Here is a 12,411-nt window from a genome sequence, read left to right on the forward strand (position 1 = left end):
AATGATAAAAAGATATAACATGGAGGGGAATCAGCCAAATATGATATGCTTTATGATTAGAGATAGCAGGAATCTCTAAAACATCAGATGAGGCTAATTCCTAATATTATGGGCTCTTCATCAAACATTCAAAAGCAACCTATCAGTAGGTAACCTAGATAGATATTGACTTAATCATAAGAATTTAGGGGCAAACTTGAAGTTTGACCAAAGATTTACTTGGACTTTTTAGGGAAACTTGGACAGAGTGTCTCTAGCACTGTCAGGGGGGAACTTTCTGACAAATGTTTCTGATTAGCTTGCTAGTCTAAACCATGCAAAAAAAGGGTTTACTAACACAGTTGGATTATATGTTATACTCATCATGTTTGTTCTAGATGTATATTTTACTTCCTTGATACTAATCTAAGAAGCAGCTAGGTGCTGGGAACAGTGAAAAAAGTATTGGAATTGGAATCAAGAAGACAAGTTCAAATCTTTCCTCAGAGTCTAGTTGTATGATCCTGGGCAGGTTATTTAACCTTTATCAAATTCTTTCCTCATCTGTAAAAATGGAAATAGTAATAGCAACCACCTCACAAGCTTGTTGTGAGGATAAAATGAGATAACATGTAAAACACTTTGCAAACCTTTAAGTGCCATATAAATGCTAGCTATTATTGTTCGTCTCTGTAATACAAAAGGGTAGTGGGTAGCTTGATGCCTCTTTCTACTTCTCATTTATATAGCTAATATTTTTTAATCCTTACTCATTTGTGCCTGTCTCCAATTTAGTTGCCAACCAAAGGATATTATTGGACTTCTCTGTATCCCTGGGATTTTGAGAGAAATAAAACTCCCAGTGTTTTGGTTGTTCCTCCTATAGTCACTTGGATGAGTATTGCACAGGATGGGCTGGCATGGATAGATTACAATTTATGTCATCAGAGGTAATGTCTACATCAATGAAATCAGAGATCTTTTGAAGAATTTGACTATTTGAATCTCTGCAATAACTAATATGGAAGAAAGTCTACCTTATTCCAAAATGGATCTTTTGGATAGCTTAGAACTTTCTATAATTTAACATTTTATAAAATCTTAGAGTCATCTAAATATAAACCTGGCAAATATCTTGAGACTGTCAAGTCCAACTCCTTGAGTGTATCAGATACAGTAATCCAAAATCAAGTCTTTTTCTTAGGTTTGAAATAGATACTTAAACCTGTACAGCCTCACCCCAAAACCTGATTCATGTTACAAGTCTCCATGAAAGAGTTCAATCATTTATTAACATTTTATCATGTATTTGTCAACTTTAATTCATTCCTTTCCTCTTTTTCTTTCCCTCTTTTATTTTATGGATATGTACAAGGGGGAAAAAGGTAGCATCAAACTTTGCAACCAAAATGCACATCCCAGAATCTCTTACTTCAATCCCTCATTGCTGTAATCCATCTTTTTTTTCCATTTCTTCAGACAATAAAATCATTTTTATAAGGTTCAAAGGCAGCTTGCCTCACAATTCCTTATTTAAAAATGAAGACATTTCAGATATCTCTGAAGGAAACAATCCTCCTTTCAATAATCTTCCTGGGTTCTCTGTAGGTGTTTTTCAAATTTGCAACACAGTATTATGCACACAGTAGGTGGTCAATAAATGCATATTGAATTGAATTGTATCTTAACATCAATGAGAAATACTAGTTAAATTTTAAAAAATTCCTTACATTAATTATTTAATAAAATAAAATTCAGTTAATAATTAAATAATTTAATAGATGTTATTTTATTATTCTTCCACACTGAGATTGTTAAGGAAAATACCATAAAATAAATTAAAGAGATACACCTAAAGTGATAAACTGGAATTAAGCTAAATAAAACTAAGAGTTAGGATGAGTCATTTTTTTTCAAGACTCTACATGTGATACACGGACTAAACACAGTGGTAGGCTAACTACATGTCAAAGAAGAGAGAGTTAAGGAAGATAGTTGCTATAAATGTCAAAAGAGACACAGAAAGCTGGAATGGGAGAGTTCTTGCAGAGAAAAGAACACAACTAACCCCTGAAACATAAAAGGATCCTATACTCTTTGTCCTCATTAAGTTCCTCAAAAAATTCAAACTACTCTGAGATCAATTAATTGGCATTGAACTTTTATATTTGAAAATTAAGGGCAAGGGGAGGATAGGTTGGTTAAAAAAATAAGTTATTTCAAAAAAGATTGCCCAAATGGAGAAAATTTCATTTGGTTAAATGAAACCAGGATGATGCCAGTAATATATATGAATTTGTCTTATAGTTAAATTATTTCCCTACAATAGAAAAACCTACCACTGTACATCATAAATTTATCTCATAGATAATATTAGTAAAGATTTATTGGGATAGTAAAAACACAGGCAGCTACCACCAATAAGTTCTCCAGAGGCTTGCAGTAGCCTTTGGAACTCAATCATATTCATATCTTTCACATCTCTCTACCACTCTCAGCAGCAGCAGCAATAGCAGCAGCAGAAGTAGCAGCATCAGCATTTATATAGTGCTTCAAGTTTTGCAAAGTGCTTTTACAAAAAAAAATTTCACTTTATATTCTCAAAAACCCTGGGAGGTAGATGTTTTTGCTACCTTCATTTTATAGAAGAGGAAATTGAGGAAGAATAAGGATAAGAGGCTCTCACAGGATAATACAGTATCTGAGGCAGAATTTGAACTCGTTTTCCTGACTCCAGGTCTAGTAATCTATATTCTGTGCCACCTAACTCCCATAATAAACTTGTATACCCCACTCCCCAACACATACACTTTACACACACACACACACACACACACACACTCAATAAAGTATATATTTAGTAACATATCTTCTTGCACTGAAAAAAAAAAGAAAATCTGAACATCATGCTTGACTTACTGGTAGTGTCTATTTTTAGACAAATTATCAAACTAGTCTATCTACCCAAGAATTTTCTAGCCCTGAGTATATAGCCCTGAGTATATTCTTGGTGCAAAGTTTTCTAGCTTCAAATATACTTGGCTCAGGGAACCATCTCTTTTTGCTATGAAGATACCAATTCACACCTAATTCCAGGGTATGAGGTCTTTTGTTGTAAACTTCTTTTTAGAGTATAACTTCCTCCCTAGAAATACTATGGTAGATTAGCAGAAGTTGGAGAAAAAATAATTTAGGGAGAAAATTGTATAAAATGGTTGTATGAATGACACTAATTTCAGAACCAGTAATGTGGAAACACATTAGTAAGGCTATGTATCTGTGTGCATGTGTATTTATGTAATATATACGTATTCACTAAGATATTTATCTAATAAATACATGCATAAACAAATGTCTTTCTGAATATGAATATGTTTAAATACATACATACACACATTATGGTTTGTTAGGCAGCTAGATGACACAGCAGAGAGTGGAACACTGAACTTGAAGTCAGGAAAACTGGAGCTGAAACCCAGCTTCAGACACTAACTAGTTGTGGGACCTTGTGAAAATCACTTGATCTCTGTTTGTCTCAGATTCCTTATCTGTAAAATGAGGATAAAAATAGCACCTACCTCCTAGGGTTGTTGTGAAGATCAAATGAGATAATATTTGCAAAACACTTAGCACAGTGCCTGGCACATAGTAAGCTCTATAGCAATATTGCTTAATTATTAGACAACTATTAATAGCCAACTAATTGGCTATTAAATTATTATCTGATATATACATAAATATATATGTATTTCAGACTGACTAGTGGACTCAACCTCAACTTCCTGCAGCCTATTGTCTACAACTCCCAATGCCCCTTTTTCTGGGAGATGGACAGTGAGATATGAAATAGTTTAAATAAAAGGATCACAAACAGTTCAAAAGAAATAACCTGGTCACTGAAAGACTTTATTAGTCATAAAAATTCAGCAGTCCCCACTCTCACCTTAAAAGTCAAGACTACATATCCCAATCACTAATTCTTAGTAACCAAACTTGAGACAATAAAATATTAAAAAAAAAACACCAAAGTAGAGAGAATATGAGATAACACTTTAGTGCTCTTTGAGGTTTACTTGAAATTAACCATTAGTAAGAAGTCATATTATGTTTTATATACCTAAAATGGGAAATCTGGCAAATAAGACTTTTGAGACTTTTTTTCTCATATTTAAAAATCAATCCACACCAGTTTACATATGTGGGAAAATAACTACTTCTTGAAAGAGAAAAACAACCTATCTTGGAGGGAAATTACAATTAGAAATTTTGTTTTCATGCCAAATTCTGATGCCATGATAAACTAAGTATCATGTGTCTCTAAAATTAAAACAATTTCTTATAAACTACAAGGAATCTGAGGTGGGGAAGGTCTTATGTTATGAAATCAATAACTGTCACAAAATCCATATCTAACTTTCTCTAACATAAACTCTAAATTGAAGCAACTAATGTATCATCATTGTTCAACTTTTTAAGTGATTCTATTAATCATGTTTGGAACATGAAATAACCCCTTTTTTAACTTTTCATATTCTAAATCCTACTATTATACCCAATATAACCTAAGTGAATCATGACGTACACATTGATAAATTATGCAAATGATGGTCAACATATTCCTTTGTATAATATGGGTTATTGTTCACATGTCAAATCCTTCAATATAACTTTATCAAATCCCAAATCATTACAGTGCAGTACTTTTGCAATAATACATACATTTTACAATGCTACAAACAATATTCAACTTCTCAGTGCTTCTGTACATAATTAGTGTTTCTTGATTATAGAATTTTCTTCAAAGTATGGATTTTGGAATAATGAAAGTCAATTGAATTAATTGCTTTCTTGATATACGATAAGAAAATGCCTTTTTTTTACTCTGTCAAACTTTATGAAGTGAACAAACAAAAATTGAATTTAAAAATCAAATAGTGATACTTTCACAAAAAACATAGCAGTCCAACAAAAGAATGCAAGTCAAAATTATGAAATCCATGAATAAACGTTTGTTGGGGGGGAAGAAGAATATCTACTTACCAGTTGTGAAGTTGTATCTAGCTAAAAATCCCATAGATTCCAGCTCTCCATCAGCAAAAAATTTAATCCACAAAAACCTTCCACTGGATTTTATTACAGGTGGATTTTGCTGTCCACAGAAACGTCCAATGATTGGAGAAAAGCCAAAAGGTCCATCTCTCACTTCAATATGATCAAATTTACACTCCCAAGAGGGTTCAATAGAGTACTTTTCATCAAAGTAAAGTTCAATACATTGCCTGGGGGCAGCTGAAAAAGATGAGATGAGAAACCATTATTTACTAATCTTGTTTAATTTAAATTTTTCTGATTCATTTCTGATTTTGCCTTCAGATCTGATATTCAAATCATGCCTGTGCTCAACACACGCAAAAATGAAAAACAAGCAGATGTATTCTGGTAGATAACATTCTAAAGAGGAGTGGTTTTCTCAGGAGGATTCCAAATTTCCACAAGGAAATTCAAAGTGCTCTTTGGGGGAAAGAATTGATAATGGTAAACAAATCTAATGGGTTATTCCATTTTGCTTATGAAAAGGGAGCAGTTAAGCATCATGTTGGGATTAGAAGTAAAAAAAAAAAGCTTCCCTCTGCCACTTTCCTATATTTCTTGAAATAGCCTTTCTCTTGGATGTCTCAGAGAATTGCTCCCTTCTCAAATTCATAGCTGGCCTCTACAGAGACATAAAGAGCATTCCTAGAGAAAACCATTAATAAGATTATATGTTTACACTTTACCCTGATGCTCCTTTCTGTCCAGTCAGATTGTTATATACAAGTCTTTCATGTCCATATGTTAGGAGTAACAGAGAAAAAAAGAGTAATGGTAATGGGACCAATATTGATATTCTACTCAATTGTTTCTGAAATCCACACTGATTTAGAGATTATATACATTAAAATGTTGCAAATCTCTTATGGGTTGAAATTCAGTGTGACTAAGTGGGGAGGTTTCAGTACTGTCCATGAAAAGACATATCTGCATCTTAAGTATCCTATTGATTAATTGGGCAATTAATTTAAAAATCTTTTCTCTCTTATGTGAGCCAGAGGATGACATCCTCTACCATCTGCCTGCTAATTGCAGAGGTCATCAAAAATAAATATGACAAAAAGAGGAGGTTCAAAGAATTTATGGGTATTATAAGTACCTACCTATATTGTAAATGACAAGCCAAGCAATGTAGGAGGAAAACAATTTAGAAGCAACTTCAAAAAGTAGATTTTGGAGAAGCTATAGGCTAATGGGTTTGTAACCTTCCCTGATCAACTCCCATCTGGAATATCTTGTTCAGTTCTGGACATGACATTTTAGCAAGAATACTTAGGTCTGGAGGGTGTATAGAACAGGGCAATCAGAATGTTGAAGGAAGAAAAGGACCTCAGATCACACCATGTGAAGGTGAGTTAGAGGAACAGGGAATATTTAGTCTCAAGAAGAATTGGTGGGATTATGATAGCTGTCTTTAATAATTTAAATGGTTATCATGAAAAAGGGGTTTGAAATTTATTTTGCTTTGCCCCTGGGGACAGAACTGGTAAAGAAAAAGAGTAGAAATGCAACAGTGAAGATTTTAAAGAAAAATGAATTAATAATTAGGGATATTCCAAAATGTAACCTGCCTTAAATTTTAATAGCTCACCCTGCATGGGAGTTTTTCAAACCACTATTGGATGACCATTTGTTGGGTTTGCTGCAGAGGGGATCTTTGTTCAGTCTGCATGCTTTGGTAGGTTTGGGAACAGATTGAACTAAATGACCTGTGAAGTTCTTTGCAACTCTGATATTCTATGATCCTCAGAAAAGTCAGAAGTTTACTTTCCCCATTTTCCTCACTACATATAAATCTAATGATAAGCTGAACTCCAGTGGTGCAATTATGATTTAATATATAGAAATCAAAACTCCATTTGCATAGTCGGGATACCTCCTCTGGACCTAAGTATTTTCAAATATTTTGTGACTAAGAAAGAAGGACCTTGCTCAAGGAGGCTTTTTTACATCTATAATTTTACTCGTTTTTAACTTTATAAAAGAAACACAGATATTAGTAATTAAAGATTTTAATAAGTATCCATCAGGCAATTGTATGAATTTCTGTGTAGTGTAAATGTTAATATGAACCATTTTAGACAAGAACTATTTGTTGTTTAGTCATATCTGACTAATCATGACCCCATTTGGGTTTTCTTGGTAGAGATGTTGAAGTTGTTTGCCATTTCTTTCTATAGCTCATTTTACAGATGAGGAAACTGAGGCAAATAAGGTTAAGTGACTCGCCCAGGGTTAGACAGCTAGCAACTGGGGCCAAATTTGAACTCAGGTCTTCTGACTCCAAGCAAAATACTATATCCACAGCACCACCTAGCTGCCCTTTAGACAAGAACTACAGACTTTATTTCAACATGCTAGTTGAAATGAAAAGATACTAGTTGTTGTACTTGTGTCATTCCCATTAGTTGAATTTTTTTAAAAAACATGGTCAAAATAGATATGTTTCCTGCTGAGATTATTTATTTCCACTAAATAGCTGAAAAAGAAAATCAATCATGGCGTAGCTTTGTAGGAATGATCTCTGACAGCATTTCAAAATACTTCAACTTCCCTTCCATACACTCTTTTTGGTCTGAATCTTTATCCATTTAGTCATATTTGTTTCCATTTTCAAGAGAAATGTCCTTTTTCTCCACTGCCAGAACTAACTTTTCAACAGTCCTCTTTGGAGCAAATGTACTTGCTCTATCAAGTATTTACTGTCTTTTTCATCTTCAATATCTCTCTCTCCTCTGGGCCCTTACCCTCTGTCTATAATCATGCTCAGGACTCCTTATCAAAAAAATTAACAATCAACCAACTCAACACACACACACACACACACACATATACATACATACACACACTTCTTTAGACCTTGTAATGCTTCAACCTTTCTCTCTTTACCATAAGAACTATTAAAAATTTCATACTGACTGCTTTTGCTTTCCCACCACTAATTATATTTGATATCCTTTGTGTTATCTACTACCTGCTAAAATTTCTCTATTAAGCATTGCCAAATTCTATGGCCTTTTTTCAAGAAATCATCTTTGACTTTCCATTAGTGACACCTTTAGCCACCAATTCCCCTTTTTGAAATTCTCTCACCCCTGGCTAGTCCTGACTCTGCAATTTTGGGTTCTCCTTTTATCTCTCTGATGACCCCTGCTTTCATTGCTACTTAACTTGTTCCATTCTTCTTGATTCAGCACCTGACTGTGGGCATTCCTCAAGGCTAGAACTTCAGCACTTTTCACTTATCTCACTTCATTATTTTTTGGTCTATTCTTTTGGGTTCAATTATCAACATGATGAAAATGACTTTTTTTTATGATGAGTCACTATTTTTCCCTTGAGCTTCAGTCTTGGATTTCTAAGTACCTGCTGGGTCTTTCTATTTCAACATCCCACTAACACTTCAAATTTAATGTCAAAAAACTAACTGGTCATTAGTCCCAATACCTGTTCCCTCTCCCCAATCATCTTCTCCTTCTGACTTTTCTGTTTCTATAAATAATCTGGTTTTATCCAGGAAGTATTTATTACATACCTATTGCATACAATGTGACATAATGGTTATTGAAATACAAAGGCCAATTTTTAAAAATTACTAACCCACAAGGAATTTACATTTTACATGGAAAATACAACATCCAAATATAAAAACATGTATAACAACTTAGGGGACTAGGAGAAGTTTCTTTTGTGACTCCTTTCCCTTATTCCACCCCATGCTCAACAGATGTCACATAACAATTTATTTTAACAATATCATTCTACATGTCCCTTAAATTCCAAATTCAAACAAAATAAATAAATATACTATGTAGAAATCATCATGGTTACTACTGGGGTATAAGGCAAAAACAGAACAGTATCTTTTCTCAGGGAGTTTATATTACTTTCTATTTCTATTGTTACTACCTTAGTTCCAGCTCTTAATATCTTATATATGGTCTTTTGGCTTTGTCATAATTCACTTCAATATGAACATTAATTAAGTACTTACTATGTGCCAGACATTGTGCTAAGCACTGAGCATAAAAATAAGAAAATGAAAAATGGTATCATGTGGTGTATTAACAACTTCTCACCCTTGTTTTCAAGCTCTCTCAATTCTAATCCATTTTACTCATTGCTGTTAGATGAATCTCCTTCTGGATCACTGCCTTGTTCATCATGGTATAGTGGCTTGCATAGGTCAATGAAACTATGAGCTAGGCCATGCAGGGTTACCCCAGATGGACAGGTCATAGTGGAGTGTTCTAACAAAAGGTGGTCCACTGGAGAAGGAAATGGCAAACTACTCCAGGCTCTTTGCCAATAAATACCCATGGATAGTACTAAAGTTATAAAAGAGATGACATTGGAAGATGAGTTCCTCAGGTTGGAAGGTGTCCTACATGCTACTGGGAAAGAGTGCAGGACAACTATATGTAGCTCCAGTACTAATGAAGTTGTTGGGCCAAAGACAAAAGGAAGCTGTGGGTGCATCTGGTGATGAAAAGAAAGACTGATGCTATAAATCTCAATATTGCATAGGAATCTGGAATGTAATATCTGTGAAGCAAGGTAAGCTGGATGTGGTCAAACAGGAGACGGAAAGGTTAAACATTGTCATGTTGGTGCCAGTGAACTTTGATGGATGGAAATAGGTGGATTTCATCCAGGTGATCATTATGTATACTACTAGAATTTATTAGAAGAAATGAAGTAGCCTTCACAAATCTGGACAGTGTACTAAAAAGCAGAGATCACTTTGCCAACAAATGTCTATATGGTTAAAGCTGTGTTTTTTTCCCAGTAGTAATGTATGGCTGAGAGTTGGACTATAAGGAAATCTGAACACCACAGAATTCATATTTTCAAATTGTTGTGCTGAAGAAGAGCTATGAGAGTTCCTTGGACAGTGGGGAGATCAAATTAGTCAACACTTAAATAAATTAATTCAGACTGTTCACTGGAAGGTCAAATACTGAAATGTAAGCTTACATACTTTGGCCATATAATGAGAAGATTGGACTCATTGGAAAAGATCCTGATGTTGGGAAAGATTGAAGATAAAAGGAAAAGGAGATGGCAGAAGATGAGATGGAAAGATAGTGTCATGCAAATAATGAACATGAACTTGGACAGACTTTGAGAAATAGTGGAGGATAGAAGGGCCGGCTGTGCTTTGGTTCATGGAGTCATAAAGAGTTGGACACAACTTAATGACTGAATAATACAAGTGAAATAAATTGTCCAGAAACTCTGATATCACTCTCCTGTTCAGAAGCCCCCAATGTTTCCCCATTGCTTAGAGAGAGGAGAACAAAACCATGAACAAACATTCAAGATTCTTCATAATTTGATGTTCCCAATTATTTAATTCTTATCTCCCACTACTCATTATTACACAGCCTGCAATCATCATGTAGGGTTACTGATCTATCCCTTCTCAAATCTTTTTCTTATATTGCTTTATTCATACTGTTTTCAGTCACCAAAAATGCAATCCACCCATTACTCAGCCTACTAAATCCTTCAAAGCTTGGCTTCAATACTACCTCTTACTTGATGAGCTCTTTGACTACTCCAACTAGTTGTGTTTCCTCCTTATTGTGATCTCCTACAGCTTTTCATTGTACCACTCCAATGGTATTTATCTTAATTATTCGTATGTTATGTCTAGGTTCCAATTAGCACAAATAGAGATTTCCTTGAAGTGGTCACAAGTATTCATATTTGTACTTTTTGAAGTTATCATTATTTAAAATATGCTCATTGGTTATAACCCAAAAAGAAATAAAGAGCTCACAATTGAATTTTTTTTGCTTTAGTGTTGATTCCAAAATCATATGCCCCTAGCACAAGTGCAAATACAATTTTACCTCTAATACATGAAACAAATGTCACAGTGTTGCCTAGCTATATGCACTGCATATGACATAGTGAATAGATAACATTGCTCAGAGTTAGGTCAACCTGGGTTCCAATCTTGCCTCTGATACACTCCATCTGTTTACCCAGGCACAATCACTTCATTTGTCAGCCTCTCCAGGCAACTCTCTCAGATTCTAAGTTGCAGAAAAGCTACCAATCTACACTGGTAAAGAAAGTTTCTCACTGAAAACTCTTTAAACTCATAAAGCAACAAGTTCTACTAAAATGCACTAAAGCATTTTGAAAATATAGTTAGAAAAATGTAAGATAATAATGTGCTCATTATTTAATCCACATCAGATAAACCTGATATGAATTTATATAAAGTATGGATCATGTAGGCCAAGGGAATAACAACAAGAAATTTTCTAGTGAGGTAGGGAATATTTAGAAATACTGCTTCTTAATTTTCAACAATCCATGTATGTTTTCCAGTTCAGTAAGATTCCCAGTTCTTATTAAAGCATATAATATTACTTCATGTTTTTATATCTATTTTAATATGCCTGCATGATTCTTTAGATTTCCATACAGGTTTATTTTTTTTTGCAATATTCCTATTAAATGGTATAGCTCTGTCATGTCAATGAATTTTTACTGCTACTGGTTTTATCAATTGACCATATATCTAATTTCTGGACAGGAATTGTTGGTCTTTTATTATGACTTTATCCTAGGAGATATTATATCAATTATTATCTGATTTTCTCAAGTTCTTACATTACACAATTCTCTCAAAAATTTCTTCAACAACCCACATTTGAAGACTAACTGCTGGATGTGGTCATCATTAGCTGCAATATAGGCATAAAGTTTGTAGTATAAACCAAAATATCATAAGTTATCATTTCTTTATTAGTTGTTAATTTTTAAAAATTATCCCTTATGACTTCTATCATTGATTATTCATTTCTTCATTTTACACTCACATGTCATAATTAAAGTATATCATATCTTTAAGTATAAGTTCAACATAGTTTTATCTACCAAAGGTTGGCTAAAATGATAAGAATAAGTAGAATGAAGCATTCCTCCCCCAAAAATGGTGCCACTGGGTCAATTGTTTATTTTCATAATCAAATACATGTTTTCCTTAGACACATTTCACCTTTGTCAATTAATCATATGTCATATCTTACACTTTGCTTCTATATGTCAAGTCTTCTTAATAATATTACAAGAAGAGACCATGTTTTAGAATTCTTTTCTATAACCCACCACAACTAGCACGGAACAAGATATATGTATATTAGGAAATAATGACTAAATTAAATTGAATTTTATTCTATCCTCCTCTATTTTGATGACTTAAAATGGTGATAGTTTTTAACTGATTAGTTCACATAGATTGTAATAAGACATAATTTTTAAATATGAGATTGATAGACAATTCCTTAATATGAATTGCTTCTCTTTTTTCATTACGTAATC

General features: G+C 33.6%; 1 protein-coding gene across 1 annotated transcript in view; it reads right to left on the reverse strand.

The window, feature by feature from the left end:
* NETO1 (neuropilin and tolloid like 1) overlaps positions 1 to 12,411 on the reverse strand; it is a 194,458-nt gene that overhangs the window by 166,245 nt on the left and 15,802 nt on the right. Inside the window, exon 4 of the mRNA XM_027852437.1 lies at positions 5,020 to 5,268. Within this exon, the coding sequence (XP_027708238.1) occupies positions 5,020 to 5,268 (249 nt within the window). The remainder of the gene's footprint in view (positions 1 to 5,019; positions 5,269 to 12,411) is intronic.

This window comes from Vombatus ursinus, unplaced genomic scaffold (assembly GCF_900497805.2).
Source record: "Vombatus ursinus unplaced genomic scaffold, bare-nosed wombat genome assembly UNPS02009573.1, whole genome shotgun sequence".
Classification (NCBI taxonomy): domain Eukaryota; kingdom Metazoa; phylum Chordata; class Mammalia; order Diprotodontia; family Vombatidae; genus Vombatus; species Vombatus ursinus.